Raw genomic sequence first — 21,180 nt, forward strand, 5'->3', positions numbered from 1 at the left:
TGCCTTGCAAGATGCAGCCTTTATATTTAAGATTTTTTTTTTTTCTGCATTCTGGTGTTTTCCTCCAAGGACTCTGTGTGTACAGTATTACAGGTTGGCTTAAGGATAACTGAAATTTTGTCTGTGCTACCTTGCTGTGGCTGAGGTGTGTCAAAATTTGCAAAGGCTCATTCTTGCCTCAGTTTTCATTGGCCAAATTTATGTTCTTTGAGGAAGCTTGTCATGGTCCTGGGATAATTCTGGCAGGGACCAGATCCTGCTGATGAGAAGCAGTAATGGCTCAGTGACCCAGTATAAAACTGATATGAGAAACAGATTGTGATTTAGCTCTGACATAAAGAACTAAAATAAAGAGCTCACTTTGGGGGAATTCATGTGTCTCCTTCAACCCATCAGTTATTAGTGTATCCTTCAAGGGTTGTGGGAAATAACCTTTAAATAACCTTTAATTCCTCATTTTTGCTCACTATGCACATTGTAGAGATTAGAAAGATTTAAGATTTGGTAGGTTCATTCCAGTCTCTGTGGCAGACTTTCCTAAAATGTCAGTGACCAAAGAGGCTGAAACTAAAAAAAAATAGACTAAAAATGTCTGCTATCAATTTTTAATTTGCTTGTAGAAAAGGGTATTGTGTCCTCCTGCAGCCAGGACAGGTTAAAAATCAGAACAGCAGCAGGATCCTACAGAGAACTTCAGTGCTGAGACACAGTGACCATGGTGAAAAGCTGATAAATGCCAGTGGACACTGGTAGGTGTTGGAGGGCACTTGAGTGAAGAGTGTTGGATGGAGTCTCAAAGAACTCGGAGTTGCCAAGTGCATTATTCCTGCAGGAAACAGCAAAGTGGTCTCCAAAATGAGCAAAAAGCAGCTTTAACAGCTGAGCCATCCAATCTTGTGTGTTGATGGGTACCCATGAGTATCCATTTTGTAAGCTAATCCCACTGCAGAGCCTTTCTGAAGGGAAATCCAATTTTCCCTCTCCAAAGAGGTGTAGAGGTGACCTTCCTCTGAGAGGACTTCTTGGTGAAGAAGTGGTTGCTCCTGTGAAATGGTTTATGGAATATGGTTTATGGAATTTGAATGCTGATCAGGCAGGGATTTTTCCCTTAGCTTAGGGCTCTCTGGATAGACCTGAGAAGAAATGTTGTAGAGCTGTCACTGTTTAATGCATAGAAAATTGTAACTGGCCAGAAAACAAGGCACAGATAAACATTTCTCATTCAGTGGCTGGTGCCCACCTGAAAATATCAGGAAGCAGTGTCTCCTTGAATCAATATTTAGGTTGCAGTAAAGTCAAATTAGAAAATACTGGATATGCAATGCTCAGAAGGATTATTCTAGATGCACAAACTTAGTTGCTAGAGTGAAAGGAATAGTGGTGGATAATGCTGTGGGACCAGGGAATGGCAGCTGATGTCTGACATGATCCATGCTGGTTTGTCCCTCCAGAACTGCTCAGGGCACCCCACACTTGGGGTCTTCCCAGAGGGGTGGAGTTCAGCCCTTTTTTCTAACAGTGCTAGGAATAAACATTTCTTGTCAGGAATGACAAGGATTTCATGTGGTTTTTATTTTATTTTTAATATTAGAATCCTAAATGGTGTAGTGACCCTTAAAGAAATGATGTGTACCAACCTTGGCTTAAATCTTTGGGACTAAGGAAGCTTTCTTAAGTGTTGCTGAAAACTTTCATGGTGAATCTGAAATCTCTTGTCCCCTCTGAGCTCAGCAGGAGTTTCCCCATTGACTTCAAGAGAAATATAAGGCCTAGAATTGTTAAAATAAATACCTTTAAGCTAGAGGCTCTGTAACCACTTTGCAGATGTAGAAGCCTGTGTCAGCTTCATGCTCTTTTCATTATCTGGTAAAATTATTTTGATAGGTGAGCTGCTAATTGTGTATTTCTGTGTTGTTTCCTTTGTGTCCTTAATATTTATGGAATATTCAGCTGATTTTTGCTGAAGCTAACAAAAAAATACCCTGCAGCCTGCAAGAAGGCCAGGCTGTTGTTCCACATGTGGTTAGTAGCTATCACAGTGAAATATTCAGTGTGCAAAGCTCAGCAGTTCTGCAGGCTTAAAACAATGTTTTTGCACAATGGCAACACTGCAGCCATTAAGTCAACTGTAGAAAACATAGTTATCTTAAAACAAAAGCAGCAGAAGTGTTAATTTATGCTTCAGAGTCCTGGAGCCTTGTTCAGGTGCTATCTGCATCCTGCAGCAGGGGATGCTGCACCAGAAGGGTGTCAAATCAAGTGAGGCTTCTTGTGCTGGGAACACCATTAATCACCCCTAATGAAGTATGTGTTTGTTTCTGGCACATAATTTGAGAGAGAAAAGAATGAGAGCTGAGAAATTTCTTTTTCCTTCTATTGCTCCCGTGTACGTCTTTTGCAGTTACATAATCAAGAGTAATTAGTGAGATATTCATCAAGCATAACTAGCTTTCGTGTATCTTACAGGTGCAAGTGTGAAAAACATTTAATGTTCTGATTTTCCTCATGATTCTGAAACAGTTATGTTTTCATTAGGTTTTGCTTTTCATTTTAAACTCGAGTAATTTATTTTTTCCCCATAAAGTTAGGTAGCAAAATCTAACTTGAGACTCTTTACAAGATGCTTCAGTACAAGTATGTCGTCTCAAAAACTAATTATGTTTCACAAAAAAATAATTTCAGTCTTTATATTAGAAAATTAGAAAATATCAATATGAGTTTTCAGTTGTATAACATGATACATGCATTTTATATATAGATTTCTAGGTTCTAAATGTAAAAGCTGTCTCAACACTTTTGCAGACTACACAGCAAAGTGTGCCACTGTGTATTGTTCAAGTGTGCTTAGGAGCAGCTTAAGAGTTGTCTGAGAGAATTTGCATCACATCAATTTATTTAAAGTTAGTGAAGAATCTGAGTCATGAAGGATCTCATCTTCTCATCAGTGCCTCCTGTCAGGCCCCTGATGGATGGGGAACGCAATACCAACCTTCCTCTCCTCTTAATTCACCCCCACTTCCTTCCCAGCCTGGGATGATGCTCATGACAGTGACAGAAAAAGAGCAGTTCCACATCTACAGAATCCACATTTTCAGGAATATTGTGGGCTCTTGCACTTGCTGTTTTTAAATCCTGCATATAACAATGTGTGTGTTAGACTTCTTCTAATATTAAAAGACCATCAGGAGGGAATGACTGCAATCTGTGGTAGAAAAGGATTATTCACAGCCTGTGTGCTATTTGTGGTCATCTGGAGAGTCTAATATCTCCTCATTTACAATGTGGTTCTGTAGCAGAGCTGTGGAGCTCTTGGTATTCAAGGTTTGAATTTTGCAGCTGAACGTGAGATGCAAACAGCCATAGGCAGAGGCAAGCAGGACTTGGAACAAACTGAAGGTTATTGCTAAGCCAGGAATAGATTAATGCTGTTTCTTAGAGGCCTCTTGAAAGGAAAGAGTTTGGCCAGTGTGGTCCATATGCTGATAATGTGAGGAGTTAGCTCCTGCACAGCACAGAAATCCTACAAATGGTGATTGGAAGGAGTTGCTTGCTGAGACAAGATCAGGTAAATGGGGCTTTTGGCATTCAATTCTGGAATTTCTGCCCCAGCCCCTCTCAGTGACATGTCCTGGTGTCACACCACCCTGAGAAGCTGTCCCTTAACTCTGGTCAGCAACTCCCCATGGAGTTGTGGCTGCTGTTAAAAATACCCCCTTGTTCCTCACCTCTTTCAGGAACCTATCATAGCAATTCATTCCAGGGTGGCAGCATGAAAAAGAAGGAAAGATGTCTATTCATTTCTTCCTTAGCTCTCTTCTTCTTTTTAATTTATTCTTTCTGTGGAAATAACAGAAATCTGTGTAACTTCTGCTGGGGAAGGCCTCCAGCACCAATAGGGTAAATTCTTTGAGTATTATAACATAGGTTTTTTGAACCTTAATTTTTTTCCTCTAATCTTTACGTGAAGGGAATTTTATGATGATGATTATTATTATTAATAATAATAATAAATATATTGTCATGAAAAATATGTAGAATTGAGGACCAGAGGACAAGGGAAGAGATGCTGCCCTGTTGTGCTGTGTGAAAGGGTCTCCAGCTGCAGAACAGTAAAATATATATATGTATGCTCTCACAAACCACTGAAGACATAAGGGAAATATGTGCATTTTACATCTTAGTAAGCAATGTTTTCTGCTTTAAATGGCATATTTCATTCCCCATTTGAGCATTTACAGGTGTTACATGAGCAGTGTTCTAGTCAGTTATTATTTATAATTGATTGAGCTCGATCCTCTTTGTGAAAGACACTAATCTGGTTTGGTGTGACAAGTGTTTGTCTGATGAGCTCTTGTCACTCTGTTTGCTGCACCATAATTCACATGAAGCAGCAATATTCCATCTCAGCTAACAGGGGGTTACTGAACAGCAGCATTCAGAGGCAGGGGGAAAATGCACAGCTTCTAGAATCATAATTGGAAGCTAAGCAACACTCATATTAATACTCATTACTCATTTAAAAAAAAAAACCCAAATGGAATACAAGCAAAAAAAATAGCTTTATTAAAAAGATGCTTTGTATCATGTACAGATTTAGAGGGAAGAGGTTTTTTTAAATAAAGCCAACTACCAGTTATGTCCCACTTCTAGCACAGTGCTGAACTACCAACCCATGTTGCCCATGTTTAGGTAATTAGGAAATTTTTGAAGGGCGGGAAGGAGCTGCAGTGGACTTCCAGGTCCTTTCAGGGTGCAAATGGAGTTATAGAAAGGATAGGACCTGGGGAAGCTCCTGCTAGACTTGGGATGCACATGTGGCATGAATATCCCATGTCTTCATGATCCCAGCCTGTCCCTGGCTGGGCAGGTGGAGAAGGAGTGGGCTTGTCTTTTATTTTGATGAATTATTTTTAAAAGCTAAAACCACATAAATTAATGATTTAGTGACTACTGGGAACACAGTCATTTTTCCTTGTAAAATGAAAAGACAATAAAGCATCAAAATTTGATGTCATGGCTGTTAAATTCTGCAATTTTATACTTCCATTGATCAGAAAATGAATTTATGGCCCACGTATTATCAGCATTGTAAAAGTCCACGTAATTTAATTGTTAATTTAAGGTCAAAAGCGAATTAGCATAATAATATCTGAACTGCACTGCCCTAAAATCCCCTGATAGACATCTTTCTGACTCCTGCTATTAGAACAACTGTTCCCATTGGTTCTTGACCCTTTAAAGTTGTTCCTAGATAAGCTCTGCAAAGGGTACTTGATGAGAGCCTGTTTGAATAAGCAGTCCTTAGATGATGCCTTTGTGCTGGTAGGGTGGCTGCTTTTTCTCTGAGGTATTAGCACCACTGAGAGAGCCTGTATCAATCCTGATGCTGGTTATTATTTCCCCTTCAGTCCCGTAAACTTTGTTAGAAGGCTCACTGCTTTTCTTCAGAGTCAGTTCTGACAATGTTAAGTTATATGTTCAAAGTTATAAAATTATTTGAGGCTGGGGTTCCCTCTCCCCTCATTTTATCACCTTAATGCCATAGTATTGATGTAAGTTGGGTTTCACTATTCAGACTATTCAGCCTTTATGTGCTTTTGTTGGCCTGGGTCTATTTATTAATTAATACCTTCTCTGTGTCTTGAAGGTTCATTAGTTTAAAAGGCTATTGCTACAAGTCTTTAAATCTTGAGTTTAGAAAAAAATAAAAAGCCAACAGCCACTTTTCAGGGTGGCAAAAGGCTTGTAACAATGATGTGAGAAGTGCATGTAATGCCATAATGGATCTTTGGTTTTGAGAGGATTTGATCCAGAGGGGGATTTCAGGAACCCAGCTCTGGCAGCAGGATCTGGGCTCGTGGTTTCCCTGCTATAAAATACATGGGAGAATTAGGAAACCCAGAATTAGGAAACTTTTTGAAAAGCAGCGTGCTGAAATGAACTGTCTAATGTGGTAAATGGGGAAGAGAAGGGTCCTGGGGTCCTGTTGGAAATTCTCTTAGGCTTCCCTTGATTTTTCTTGCACTTGTCTTCCACAAGCAAGTCTGGGAACACCAAAGCTCTGTGCCTGTGAGTGAAATGCAGCCACACCTGAGTTTGGAGCTCCTGGGGCCAACTCATGGATAGTTCCACCCATGCATAGGTACACAGGAACATGTAGAAGTTTTGTTTTTCATCTGGACTGATGATGCACCAGCTGTGCACTAAGATACCTGACTGAGCTTTTCAGAAGCAGGTGGAATATTTCTGCTTGAGGCCCTGTGTTGCAGTTGGATTTGTTAAAATAACCCAGCTCCTGCCCCAGGGAAAGCAGCCCAGTTCCAGGATCACATTTAGGGCTGGAGAATCAGGGTCAGGCTTCCTTCCCATCCCTTCAGGCTGGGCAAAGCCATTTGCAAACCGAGGGCACCTGTGCTCTGCACCTCCAACGTGGCCATACAGTGTATCAGGATAATGATGAAGGCATTTAGGTCTCTTGGAGAAATGTCATTTAATTATTCATTGTGAACTGTTGGTTGAACTCTGCTGGCTGGGTCACACATGTTTTTGAGCTGCTTCATAATCAGAGGAAAATGCAGGAGGGATCCAATGCAGTATCCCTGCTTGCTAATTATTTGCCTACTGATCCATGGAAAAAACCAAACATACCAGGCATTAAACTGGCTATTGAAGTCAGCATTAGTGAGCAGCTCTGCCACATCAAAAGGCAGGAAAATGATAAGGAAAAATGATGGAATAAAGGAACAAGTTACACTTGTTTTTCTGTTGCTGCTATTTACTTTGAACAACTTTAGGAGGGTCCTTCTGATACTAAGAATGCATGGACTAATGGTATGATTGGGTAATACCTCAGTTTCATTTTCATAATTCAAGTGAAACCAATGATTTGCAACTAAGGGCAGCACAAATGCAGTGCCAGGAATGCTGAGCACGACTGAGGGCAGTAAGGGAATGCAGGTGGTGACAGTTCACCACATGGCTAAGTAAACCAAAGTAGAAAATAACTGCAGTATCAAGAAAAGAAAAGATGGAGGGGATGCAGTTACTCTTTTAGGTGATCTTTTATTTAAAGAAAATAGCATTTTTTTAAAGTGCATGTTTTGTGGTTTACAGCTGGGAGGAACTCACTTAGACATGCGTTTGCGGAATAAAGACCTCAGGAGTTGCCAAGGTATCAACTTTGCAGATGGTTAAAGCACTCCATGAAAGACTGAGATACCAGCTGTGGGAAGAAAAGAACCAGAGCCCATTGTGTAAGGGGTTCATTTTCTGCAAAGACCAGTTTTCTCTACAGGAAAGGGAGGGTGTGTCTACCAGGAGGTCTGGCAGAAGGGGAGCTCTGGGACCAGGAGTTCTCCACAAGAGAAGGCAAAGACTGAGCACACAAAACTTGTGCCACACCTACTTGTAGCCATCCAAAGAGAATAATTTAATTACTTTAAAATTGAGAACAGGCATGGAGTGCTGCTACCTTGCAGCAGTAAGACTAAAGGGTTCCAAATCTGGTCACACTCAAATCCCTATAATCATCCCAGTAATTGCAGAGAAGTGCTGCACAGGTGACTGTGGATTTGTGTACACCTCAGCTTCTCCTTTTCAACCATGTGAGACAGCACCCTGCCTTCCTTTTGTTCCTCTGCTTCTCACTTACTTCTTTCCTTAGCATTGGAGGGGGAAAAAAACCCTGAAAAAATATTGTGCCCCACAGAATGCAATTAAATTCTCTCTTTAAGTGCCAAGGGCTGGAGGTGAGGAGGGGAAGGAGTAAATTTCTTCTCTTGTGTTTTGAGTACTCAGAAGTTGTGTATGAAATGAAGTACTTGAGGTTTCATGAGTGGCTGGTGGGAGGCAGGGTCAGTATCGTGCTATCTAGGAAAACAAGAGTGCACAAGGGCAAGGTGTGTTCAACAAAGATGCTTCATATTTCAAGTATTCTTTTTCTGGGAAAAAAGAGATATCATACATCTAGTTTCGAGTGTACTTATGACCTTATACTGTATTAGCACAATAAAAAAAATTTTCATCAGTATAAAATTTTGATGTTTAGAAAATAGAAATGGTGGAAGATGTGATTATGTTTCAGATTATTTTTCTCTATCAAGGGTATCCAGGCATTTGAAAAAGAATGCAAAATTTGAAAATAGAGAGTGGTACTCATTTTTCTGCAAGTTTGTTTTCTCTGCATGTTTCTCCATATTTATTTCTTGGCATTGAATGGGCTGCCCAGGTAGTGCTACCATCACCCAAAATGGCAAAGACTAATCTTGCAGAACCACCTAAAATGGAGCCATGTGTCACCAAGAGCCAGCTGGTCCCTCAGCTGTTGGCAGGTTTGGTGCTGGGGCCACTTCCCTGTGGAGCCTGGTGGAGCCTGGAGCACCCTCCCAGGGAAGAAATGGGTGACAGTATGTGTAAGCTGCTTTTTCTGTGAATAGGGGAAAGAAAAATTCACCAAGGGGGTGAAACAAAAAGAATTGAGAAGGAGCAGGAGGATGCTGCTGACGGTATTTTGCAAACTGTATTCTGTGTATCTGTTAGCCCTCAAATAACTTGAAGTTAGAGTTTTTGCTTCCACAAATCACTATGGTCACTGTTCATGGCCAGTCATTAGCCCTGGACACTAAAGGGTTGCTGGGCTCTTCCCAGAATTGTGAGATGATGGTTTTGGAAGATGATGTGAGCCATAATCGGGGCACGCTGGGGACCAGCGGGGTTTGGGACCTACTGGAACACATTTTACTGACATGGAAAACCAGGGAGGCCCCTGCATATTGTCCTTCTGTGATATGGAGAAAACAAGGTTCCCTTTTTGTGTGGAGAATCAGAGCTGAGCAGGCTGGAGATAGAATCACCTGAGATCCTGATTGCACTCGGTATCTGTGTAAGAGCTGTGTCAGACAGCAATGAGAGCAGGAAACACGGGCTCCTGCATTTCACAATGCAAGACTTCTCTGCTCATCACACCCCTTGGAGATCCCCTGCTGGGTCAGGACCCTTTAACATCTCTAATAATGCCTGGCATGGCAGGACAGGAGCTCTCAGGAGCTTTGCAGGTGTTGGCGTGCTGATAACGGGGCAGGGCAGGGCCAGAGGGACTGTGGCAATCTGCAGAGAAGAGCTGACAGGGACCTTCCACAGAGCAGCAGTGACAAGTGCCGTGCCCAGCATCTCAGGCAAGAAAAAAATCCAGATTTAATATCATCTGGGAGGGGGTCAATAGGCTTTTCAGAGGCTTTGCAGAAAAATACCTGAGGTGGTCTCATTTTTTATTGATATCTCAAAAAGGAGTTATGCTGTGGGGAATGTTTTGGGGAAGAATAATGGATAAAATTCTGGGTGAACTTTGCCTCATCCTACTGATGCTGATCTACTTCATCACAAAAGCTACAGCAAAATTTGTTAGGCTAGCCTGGCTAACCTATCTCTAGGTATTTTGGCTATTGCTTTGAAATCCTTAAATTTTTTTGAATGGTTAGGTTTGGAATAATTCATGCTGTGAACACTTACCAGCAAGTACCTGCCATCACAACATTTCTCATCCCAGGGGTTTTTATGTGCATTTTGTGGCTGTTTCTTGCAGAGGCTGAAGGAACTGAAACAGAGGGAGTTTGCTCGGAATGTAGCATCTAAATCACGGAAAGATGAAAGAAAACAGGAGAAAGCCCTCCAACGTTTGCACAAGCTAGCTGAGCTGAGGAAAGAGAGAACGTGGTAAGTCCATAACCGCTCAAACAAAAAAATTATTTTTAAATAATCCCTCCACTGTTAGCTGGTGGGATGCAGGGGACCTTGGCTGTAGCCACACACGTGTTTTTAGGGAGTTTTGGAAGCATTCTGTGCACAGCATTTGATTCACACTGTGTGCAGGAATGAATGTTTAACACTGCTTTTTCAGCTGAGCTAAAATGACACATATTTTTAGTTTAGAAAAAAGATGTGTTTCATATATATTTCATAAAACCAGGCACTTTGGTTGAAAGCTGAGTGAACTAGGTCATGCATTTGCAGGCTGCCACTACTTCATTGATGAGGTGAGGAGCACAGTCTGTCTCTCTAGGATGTAACAGATCTCTGCGATTTAGTTTTCAAAATGCTCGCCTGGGAAAGCATCCAGAAACCTAGCTTTAGATCTCAATAGCTGGGTTTTTATATGAAAAGGTAAGTGCTCCTTTTCCCCTCCCTCTGCAGAAGTGACTCCTTGCTACTGCTACATCTTTAGTATTGCATCTAGGCAAGCTGTTGAAATTAGTATTGAGCTTTCTAGTTGCAACTGAATTCTCAGAATATGACACAGCTCTGACACTGATAAGCCACTGAAAATATATGTGCTTGTCACAGTGTAATCTCTGAAGGAAAAAAAAAGAAAAAAAATGTAGATGCTCATGTGCAAATTTTTTCTCTTTATTCTGCCTTCACCCCCACCAGATGCACTAACAGAGCTCTTGCAGCTCCTAGCTAGGATGGTGGGCAGTGTCCTGAAGCAAAGTCTGAATGAGCAGGTGGATGGAACATGAATGTCACGGGGTCTGTTTGACAGGAGCAGCACAGCACCTAACTTTTTCAATTTTTTATAACTCATGTGGAGACTCTTTTTCCTCCATGACTGTTTTAAGTGTCCATATTTTATACTTGACTAAGGTGTCATTCCCCCTAAAAGTGCTCAAAAACCTGAATTTTGCATGTTGCGTGAGAAAGGAAGAGGAACTTACTGTTTCCCTTTTTCCATGCTAGTGAGGCACAGATTTTTCAAGCCTTTGTTGTTTCTGGATCATTTGGGGTTTCTTAAAATAGCCTTTTACTAGTTCCTGAAGGAGAATTTCTATCTAAGCCTGATTTATCTATTTCATCATTTCTATTTACTACCACTTTGCATCCTTAGAGATGTGACACAGACAGACAGATAGGATTTTTTAAACTGGCATTTGCTGGACTGGTTTTGTAGAATTCACCATTTTATTCTGTGAAAGAAAGGGTTTGTGTGTGGGTTTAATATATATTTGAGATTTATAAAGAGCTGGGCAAGGCGGGAATTCTCATGAGGAGTTCCTTTCTCATAAAACCTCTACCTTAATTTCTAGACCTGCTAGGGTAAAGACATTATTCTTCATCTCAGAATTTCTTAGGATCCCGAATGACATTTGCAAGTTTTACCAGTGACTCATCAGTGAGTATTGCTCTGCACTGTAACACAGAGTGATTTGGCTAAAACAAACAAACAAATGGTTTTAACATAGGTCCATTACTCCTAGTGCTGAGCAGCTTCTGTGGATCCTGGAAAATTGTCAGTTTAAACACTTTTTGCTCTTCTCTTTGCTTCCCATTAAGTCAAATAGAACAGATGGGAAGAGGACATGAAATGAAGAACAGAAGTAGACAGTAATAATTTTTTTTCTCAAGAGGGATGAATCACTTACTTTACTTCTGTCAGCTGAAATCCTCTCCCCAGCTTTATTTCTCCATGAAAGGAATTGCTGAAATGGAGATGGTTTGGTTTGTGCACACAAACAGGATGGGAGCTGCTGGGGGATTGCCTGTGGGCAGAGCAGCAGCCACTGGAATGATGACTGTGGGGAAAGTGCTCTATGAAGCACTCTCTGTTTTAATATGTTTTGGAGCATGAAGGAATGTAAAACTGCTATCTGTAGTAACAGTGTTGTAACCATGGTGCTGTGCTGGAAGGAGAAGAAAGATTTCTGTGGAGACAGATAATCTCTTCAGCCTGCCAGTGTGTCTAGGAAAAGTTAACTACTTTGTAGGAATATTAGTCCTTCTGCTGATAACTTCACACAAAGGAGCTGGGAGCATAGTATTTACTCATCCTTTTTGTTCTAATGCTAGTCACCTTTATTATAAAAGATGGCATTTTTTCATAATCTCAATGTACATATCCACAGAGTCTTCCTCTTTCCTTAAGAAGCTCCCAATGTAATACCATGTTTCTGTCAGCAGTTCTCTGAACAGTATTGACTCTAAGTTTTATTTTCCTTCCTAGTGCTCCTGGAAGTGGCCCTATGTTCAAATCCACTACAGTGACTGTGCAGGATGACTGCAATGATGTCCCCAAAAGTGCTGCCATAGATTCTGCCAAAAGCCAGGATTTCAGCTGTACGTTAATGCACGATGCACAGAACTGCAAAGACATTGCTTCTGTTGTTTCTTCCGCCCCTGGAGATGCAGGGAGTCATCAATCCGACCCTAACAAATGTGGAGATCAGCTCCAAGGAGCTCAAGGACACAGAGTTGGGTTCTCCTTTGCTTTTCCTAAGAAAGCAGCAGTCAAACTGGAGTCTTCAGCTGCCGTTTTCTATGAGTTTAATGAGGAGACCTCCGTGGAGCATGGATTCAGCAGAAAGAGCAGGTTTGTCCCAGGAACATGTAACCTTCAGTCTCCTTCAGCAGCAGAAATAGTTGTATGCCCTGAGGAGAAACACAACTGTTTTCACCCACTGGGGGAAAAATGCACAGACACAGCAGAAGCTCCTGAAGCTCCGGAGTCAAAAGAGCTGTCCAGGGAGGAGAGCAGGGCGCTGGAGAGCCCAGCTGTGCCTCCTGCCATGTCCCACAGCAAGCAGCTGGTGTCCTCAGACACGGATGGCCACGGTGTGGATGTTGGTGTGGCCAGCTCAGGGGACCAAACCCTGCCCCTGGCTGCAGACAGCGCTCAGGTCCTGCCCCTGGATGGCAGCGGGCACGAGCTGCAGGCAAATGGAGCTGCCCTGCAGGAACTGCTGGAGGATTGCTCCTCTCTGCAGGATGGTGCAGAGGAAAACTCTAACGGCAGGAACAGTGATCCATCTGAGGCTGAAACTGAAATAAAAAACCTGGGGGCAGATGCAGCAGTTCCATCACCATCTGAAGAAGGGAGTGGAGCCCCAAAAAGCAAACCGGACATACACAAGAGACCCTGCCAACCCTTTGTTCCTGTTCTTAGCAAATATGGATCAAATATTCTTCAGTGGCCATCAGAAATGTTAATTTACACTAGTACTGACCCATCCATTTCTTATAGCTGTAATCCTTTATATTTTGATTTTAAGTCATCAAGAGCAAGTGAAAGCCAAGAAAAGCCCAAGCATCAACCAAACATACCTCATTTGCACCATAAAACTGAATCTAACCATATCTTGGTCTCAGATTTTACAAAAAGACCTACTTCAGAGTGTGGTGATTATGAAGTAGAAGTGGATAAAAATGTGTGCAACTATACAATACCCCTGTTAAGTGATGTTTCCCTCTTCAGAAGTTGTGACCTTGCAAAAAATCAAAACAAAGTGTCCTTGGATGAGTCATTCAGGATTAGAAAAATAGAAAAGTATCACATATCTCATAATCCCTTACGACAAAACACTGTGATAGATGAGAAATATAACAAAGTCTGGATCAAAGAATGCCATGAAAAATGGCTTCACAAAAACAGAAAACGGAAAAGGAGAAGAAAATTGTGTCGTTGTCATTATCATCACTGCGGAGACACAACAGTAGCAGAAATGGAGATGTCTCCAGTAGCTGAAAAAGAAGTTACTTACAGAGATGAAAATAAATATCAGCACCTCCAAAATAATGCAGAGAAGTGCAGACATGACACAGGCAATATCTGGTTAGCTGCAGGTGAGGTGCAGCAGTCGCAGCCAAAATTTGGCATCGAAAACGGCCCTAAGAGAGTCGTGTCTGCATCAGATCACATACACTGGGACAGAGGCTGGTGTCACCTCTGGGGTGCAAAGAGCAGTGGGCAGCACCATGGCTGTAAAGGACCGCACAGAAGGAGCAGGGCGAGCTCCCGGAGGCAGGCGAAGCAGCTGAGCTCCAGGAGGCACAGCCTCAGGCACTCCAAAACCTGCTGTGGCTGGAAAGTCAGCAGGCCCAGCTGCAGCCCAGAGCATAAATGTTTGGGACAGGGCAGCGAGGAGAAGGGGCCGAGTCCCAACCAGCCCATCAAGAGAGGTTACAGTGTGGTGACAGAAGAGCCCGAGAAGCCGCACCGCAAGCGGAGGCAGCACACCTATTCCTGCTCCTCCTCCTCGGATGAAAGCTCGTGGGGACAGGCACTGCCAGCACAGGAATATCTAAGGCAAGGACATGCTCTGGGTGCCTATCACAAGGCAAAAGGGAAACGAAGGAAAAGGAAGACTAGAATCCGTCATGTCTTCCTCGACAGGAATGCAAAAAGCGAGACCTCTGAATCTTCCAAAGAAAGTTCTGCGAATTCTGCGTTAAATGTTTCGGGGGACTCACAGAGCCAAGACAATCTAGAGGGAACTCATGGAGCTCCCAGAGATGAGGATGGTGCAAAAGAGAGGGTTGAAACCATGGAGCTGGAGGAAGACAAGCCGCCTGCAGAGTCTGCTGGCGCAGAGGTGCAGGGGGATGACAAACCAGCGTGTGCCGAGATGGAGAGCGCACCGGCCGTGCTTCCCGATGCCATCACAGCCTCTGCCGCTCCTGCCCCCGAGCACAGCGCTGGCACACAGGGCGTCCCGCAGGAGGGACAGAAAAAGGAAAACGCCAACACCCGTGAAAACCCAGCCCGTTACAAAGCTCCGGTCCCCAGCAGGCACTTGGACCAAACTCCTCCCAAATCCTATCTCTGCCACTACGAGCTGGCCGAGCCCCTCCCGCCCGACAAGGCGGGCGAGCTGGCCGGCGAGTGGGTGCCGTGCAGCCCGGTGTTCGGCGGCGCCCTGCCCTTCAAGGACGCGCCCCTCCGCACGCACACCTTCCTGAGCGCCGAGCAGCTCCGAGCCCCCTTCCCCCTGCCCGAGCCCACGCTGCTCTTCCCGGACCCCCCGGACAAGTTCAAGGAGCTGCCCTCGGACGGCTTCCCGCAGGTGCCGCAGGTGGCCAAGCTGAAGCTGGCGTTCGCCCCGCCGGGCTCGCTGCCGCCGCCGCTGCGCTCCGCCTCGGTGACCACCATCCAGCACACGGTGCTGCAGCAGCACGGCGCGGCGCTCAAGGTGCTGCAGCCGCCGCAGCAGTTCGTGTCGCAGGTGCCGGCGCTGTGCCGGGCCCCGCTGGCCCAGCTGGGGCTGTGTCCGGCCGCGCTGGTGCCGCCGCCGCTGCCGCTGCTGCCGCCCTCGGTGCTGCCGCCCGCGCCGCTCGCCTTCCCCGCGCTGCCGCACTTCCCCTCGCTGCTGGCCCCCGCCGTCATCCCCCTGCAGCCGCTCTTCTAGGCGCACACGGCGGGGACAGCCCCCAGCCGCACCCCCCGAGCTTTCCTGCGAGCTGGGATGGGTAAACTTCCCTTTGCTGTAAGTATAACCGTGCGACAAAACAGCCGGACCTATACCAAGCACTGAATGGACTGATCCTGATTCCAGACTATATATATATGTGAAAATCATGTCTTAGAATATGTATAATGTACATAAAATATATTTATAGTTCTATAACTTATGTTGTAAAGTATTTACTTTTTGGGTTTTTTTTTTAATCTTTGTGTATTTGCACCTATTTAATGTTTAGACAAAGCCGATGCACTATGTTTTGTACTATGTTCTCTGAAACTGTAAATCTAGTGACAAACTATCTCTTGCAATAAATTTTTGTTAACTACTCAAGTATATAAAAAAATCTTTCGTTATAAGCCTCATGGACGTTGTTCTTCCATGTCCTCCTGCAGCTGAAGAGCATCCTCTGCCCCTCTATGTTGGGATAACCAGGTTTCCTACACGTCACTGATTTATCAGGGAGGCTCAGAGGCCAATTCCTTGAGGGCAGCTGTCTCACCGAGCCGGAGAGAAAGGGTAACAGATGTGTATTGATGTCACCATGACAAATTCTGCCCACTTGTACTCTGTGCACACACTGCTGACTGGAGGAGCTGATCCCTCTTTTGCTAAACCACAGCAAGGCAAGGGAACAAATATAATGCTGGTGATGGAAGGGGAAGAAAGGCTGATACTGGCAGCAGTTTGGCTTTGAGGGAATATTGCTTATAGTGGAAGGGCAGAGCCTTGGTTCCACTGAGCAGTTTCTCTGGTGGCTCACAGATCTGTTGGAGCTGCTGGGCAGGGTGTGAACACAGGAGCATGAAGGGGAGGTCAGGAAACCCACCAGGATTTGATACAAATTCTTACCTCACTTCACCCCCCTACTTCCTGCAGCATTTCACTAAAGAAATAGAACACAGAGTAGAGATTAATTAAAGTAATAATTAATACTGCCATTGTTTCTAATTGTGTTTTCAGAGACTTCTCCCTACCTCTGCAGCCTTGTCATTGCTGTCAGACCTCACCCAGCTTTAGCTGGTGAAATCTCCTCATTTACTTTAGCATGAGGTATATCAGACCCATATCTGCATCTGCAACAGTCCAGAATAAAAGCAGAAGTCATTCTGAGACAGAGCCATCCCTTTGAGTTAAAATGAGGTGTTACCATGTGAGTCAAGCCAAGGATTTGCAGCATGAAGGTTAGTGCTAGAAGTAGGCCCTCCATAATGAAAGGTAGGTAGGCTCTCCCAATTAATTACTTTTCTCCTTTTTATATACTATAATAAAATCATATAAAGTTGAACTGAAAGAATAGTGAATTTTAAGAATTATTAATATACATTAATAGCTACAGACATTAACCATTTGCAGAGTAATGCTATATCTGAACAACATATATATCTGGATCTCATTTTCTGCATCAATAGCATTAGAACTTACCTGATATTGCAAGTTTTACTATAGTATTACATTAAAACTATGGCAAACAGCATCTTGCCACTATGATTACAGAGTCCTCTGCTCGAGGGACGCAAGTTTCCCATGTTGTGTGGTTGCAGAGGGCTAAACTGTGTTAATTAGCAAAAAGTTGGTAAGAAAGAGCAGGTTCTGGAGAGTGCCCAGATCCCCTGCCTGGGGCTGCAGCAGGGAGTGGGAGTCTCTGAGCACCCACCCCTGGGATGCCAGAAGGAAGATAAATTTTCTCTAGTTCTGGCTTCAGGTGGATGCCCATTTCTATTCTTGTGGTCCCTAAAAAATACAGGATTAAGTGACTTTATACTCTTTTATTTCAAGAGTGTGCATAAGGTGTTTGCCTCCACTACCTCCTGAGCATGGGAATCTCTGCTGGAAGGGGGAGGGTTGTCCTGGCTCCCTTGGGTGATGTGTCCTGGCTCCTGCCCTTCTGCCCTCCTCTGTGGCAGGCAGCACACACAGTGCCCTGGGTTCTGATGGCCCCTCAAGGACAAAATCCATCTCACCACAGAGCAGAAAAAGAGGAGAAAGAATCCACATAGGACCAATACAGTTGCACGTTCTGGCAGAATTAAAATAGCCAATTTAAAATTTTCAGTTGCAATGTTCATTGAAAAATCACATCTATGAACTTGGAAGTCCACCTTTTTTTTTTTCACCAAAATGTTCCAACAGCTTTGAATTCTTCTTTTTCCTTACAATTTAAATTATTTTAGGTTGTTAAACAGTTTTAAGACATTGCACAATTCTTTATTATCTACTGTAATTGCTGTTCAATAGTGTACAAACTATTTAAAATAAAAGACTAATAACCATAAAATGTAATAATTTTCTAATATGGTATTGCCTTTAATGCTAGAACTGTTTGTATATGTGAACTTCATATGTAAAAGCAAAAGCAGTATAAAAATAAATCATAAGTTAAGTTTCAAATTGAACACACTAAATTAAATTACTTAATGAACTATTCTTTTGAGTTTCTGTTTTATTATTAAATACTTAAGTTCTAGTAAGTTATAGAAGGGTAGCTCTTTTGTATACTTTTTCTGGTATTTTAGATTAAATGTGTATTTTTATTCCATAAATTGGTAGTCAAATTTAAAAACAAAAACTATTTCAAGTGCTAAACTATTGAATTTTTATAATTTTAAATAAATTCTACCCAATTCCTTAAATCTAACTTCTGAATTTCCAAATTTGCGCAGATCTAGTGTGTCTATGCTCCTGGCCACTTTGCCAAATTTAGAATTTACTGGGATTTCTTCCTAGTGCAAGCAGTAAGTTTTTCTCCCAAAGGGCAAGAATCAGAAGAATTGGGACCTAGCCCTAAGTGAGGATAGAGAATTTATTAAGTGATTTCCCAGCTTTGCAGAGAAGCGCCTGGAAAAGCACTCTGTTCCATTGGGATGAGAAGAATATCTTTATTTTGGTCCTTAGGAAGTCACCCAGCCTGACCTTCCTGGGGGTGTTCCATTTCTCAGGTAATGTGAGCCATGAAAGAATGGTCCAGAGGAGCTCTGGGGCATTGAGGAATGAAACTGTTACCTTGTGAGGGGCAGTCTGGAATAACTGGGCTCTAGTCTTGTGTCTCTTGTGTCTGTAAGTACACAGAATTTTTAAAATGTTACCAGGATATGCCAAGGATCAGATCGTTAATTTGGTTTCCTGCACGAGCTGTTAATTGCTGGGGAGTACTCACCACGTTTCAGATTCTGAGTGAGCAGTGGATTGTTCATGGAGAAACTGCAGGTCACAGACATTGGTAAAAGAAACACTTTGTGCGAGGGGTTATTGAGTGAGAATGATTTTACCCTTCAGTTTAATCAAACAACAGTGAGATGCTTATGAAGCAAGGTCTTCTTTACCCAAAATGTTAACTTTTTATTAGTTTGTCACTTGTAAAAGAGTCCTTTGGGTATGGTGTTGAAACAAAGCTTTAAAAGGCTATTGGAACATCCAATTCTCTTTATTCCTGTACATGATGATGTGCTGCTAATACAACAGATCACATGGCTATACTTTTTCTGACAAGTTTATTTTCTGTAACTGTGGTTTTCCCTCAAAATACATGTTTTCCATTATGATAATATTTACTTGATATGCTGCACTTAAAATACAGCTTTAAATATATTTGTTCAGACTCTTCCTTGGTGTAAATTTATGTACAGCTTCTGGCTTTGGTTTGTAACCACCAAAAATCACTCATGCTGCAATGCCAAGGGTTTTTTTAACTCCCCCAGATTAAGGCAATACATTTTGACCATGTGAATGTATTCTGAAGACAGCTCCTTGTTTGTAAGTAAGGTGGTAAATTTGAATCTGATGGGCGTTTTGCTGTGGTGCTCAGAGTCATGTCCTAAACTCCATACATTCATTTTCTGCTCTCCAATTACTGTACATTGCCTAAGGGCTTGTGTATGTGCACACATTTATGCAATATGCCTGCCAGTTGTAAAATATTCCAGTGCTATATTAACTCTCTTTATTGAAAGTAAAGACATTTTTCTGTATAAAGATCATTGGATGTTTTTAAATTAACCTGGCTGACTATCTGAATGTGTGTGTCATTTCATAGATCACTTTGATTTACTACTTGCAGCAGGCATGGTTTTGTACATTATGTCCTCCCTTCTCCTCTTTACTTCAGGAGCATTATAAAGTTTTCTCTTTTTCTAAGATATCAGAGTTTATGGGAAATCTGCCCATTTATGAAAATGAACCAGGCTATGGTATTACTTTCATCTGCAATAATTAGTGCACCAACTTTATTAATTATGAGACATCTTGTTTTTGCTTCAAGCTTCTGTTTTATTTTATGGGTATTATAAAAGGTTGGGAGAATTTCTACCCTTAGTCTAAATTTTGACCTGTTGGTGAATTTCTGAAACCAGTGGAGTCTAAGGAAGCTTTGCCATTAGTGTTACTGAGGATTTATTTTGACCTGGAGCATTAGACCTCTTTATTTATTAAAACTGCTTAATACTTGCTGCTTTCAGTTGAATAATAATTTCATAAGGTGTGATGAGGAGCACAGTCCAGTAAAGGAAAATGAATCCATTTTTAATCAGTCTTCTACCTCCTTTGTTGTCAAGCTGTTTATATAATTAATGACCATAAAGTTGTATCTTTAAAATTTCTGTTCTGTATCATCAGTGCTTTGAAACATGGACATGCACCTTCTAGTCTAATACCAAAGAGAAAACCAGTTCATTGGAATATTGATTTCTACCTGCACAGGCTCACTTAGAAATTTTAATAAGTAGAACTACATTAATACAATGTGCAGGTGACATAATGTACCAGTAGTCTTTTTTTTTTGCTGGAATAAGATCAAAATGTGCAAATCCTTGTAGAGAAAAACATTAGTAAGCTTCAAATGTGAACCCAGGATGAATACAGCATTATTTATGAGAATTAAAGATGGTTACTCTTAAATCAGAAGTGGTGTTTGTTTGCTATGAATGAGACTTTAAAAGAGAATTCTTTTTTTCCTCAAAAGAAGCAGCAAACAGGAAAATACTTTGGAAAATACTTGTTTTCAAATCAGCTGGGTAGGACCTGTGTACCTTTCTCACAGGTGAGAAACACAAAAAGTAAGTATCTGGCATTCAAAATCCTACATGTCATAAGGAAAAATTTACACTTCTACTGCAGTCTTACCTTGATTTAATCCAGTGAAACCTGCAGGAGGAATGAGGAGATTCCTTTAAATGAATCTATTTGCGCTGCTGTGAATACAGAGAAAGTGAAGCCCAGCTGAGGTCCAAACTTTATCTTGCAATGTAACCAGATTTAACAGCCTAAGTAACTTGACCCCAAAATTCTTGCATGTCACAGACTCTTCCATAAAAAGCTTTTATGTCACAGGAGTGACAGTGAAATCCAGAGAAATCTCTCCTCTGGTGTCAGTAATTCCTGCTGAAACCATCACTAGAGGAGATGCTGGGAGGAGGAGACCTGGATTGGACAATGCCTAAACCAGACCTTTTCCTTGTGGGATTGTAAGTGGAAACGGAACCTTACTTGCATTTTGGTGTTTATACAGCCACAGGTGTGCATGTGTGTGTTTGTGCACATGGACCAGGTTACTGGTTTAGGATTCTTTCTTTTTTTTTTTTTTCTAGGCATAGTTAAGTAGTGGATCTCTTATTTGAAAGAAGAAATACATTATTTGAAATAATAAATCTTATTTGAATATCTTATTTGAAATGTACATAGCAGAAGGGAAGAAATTGCTGAAGGGAGGAATATTGACACAGAATAATGAGGAAGAAAAGTGGTTGTAATATAATGAACCCATCTCTTCCTCTCGAGGGTGGAGGGAGGTTGCATGAAGTTTTTCCACTTGCTTTTTATTGGGTGGCTCTGTTTTGGGTCTTTTTACCACTGAAATTAGCAGTGCTGCTTGCCTCAGCTGGTCTGTCAATCCTTCAGTGTCAAAAAAAAAAAAAAAAAGGTTAGCAGGAGAAAATCTGCATACAGTTTGCTCTTAATAAAA

At 42.2% G+C, this 21,180-nt stretch overlaps 1 protein-coding gene across 1 annotated transcript in view; it reads left to right on the top strand.

Moving 5' to 3' along the window:
- ZNF804A (zinc finger protein 804A) overlaps positions 1–20,123 on the top strand; it is a 146,117-nt gene extending 125,994 nt beyond the window's left edge. Inside the window, exons 3-4 of the mRNA XM_033065328.2 lie at positions 9,581–9,711; positions 11,993–20,123. Of these exons, the coding sequence (XP_032921219.1) occupies positions 9,581–9,711; positions 11,993–15,170 (3,309 nt within the window). The 3' untranslated portion in view covers positions 15,171–20,123. The remainder of the gene's footprint in view (positions 1–9,580; positions 9,712–11,992) is intronic.
- The last annotated feature ends 1,057 nt before the right edge of the window (positions 20,124–21,180 follow it).

The sequence above is a fragment of the Catharus ustulatus genome, chromosome 7, assembly GCF_009819885.2.
Source record: "Catharus ustulatus isolate bCatUst1 chromosome 7, bCatUst1.pri.v2, whole genome shotgun sequence".
In the NCBI taxonomy this organism is placed as follows: Eukaryota; Metazoa; Chordata; class Aves; order Passeriformes; family Turdidae; genus Catharus; species Catharus ustulatus.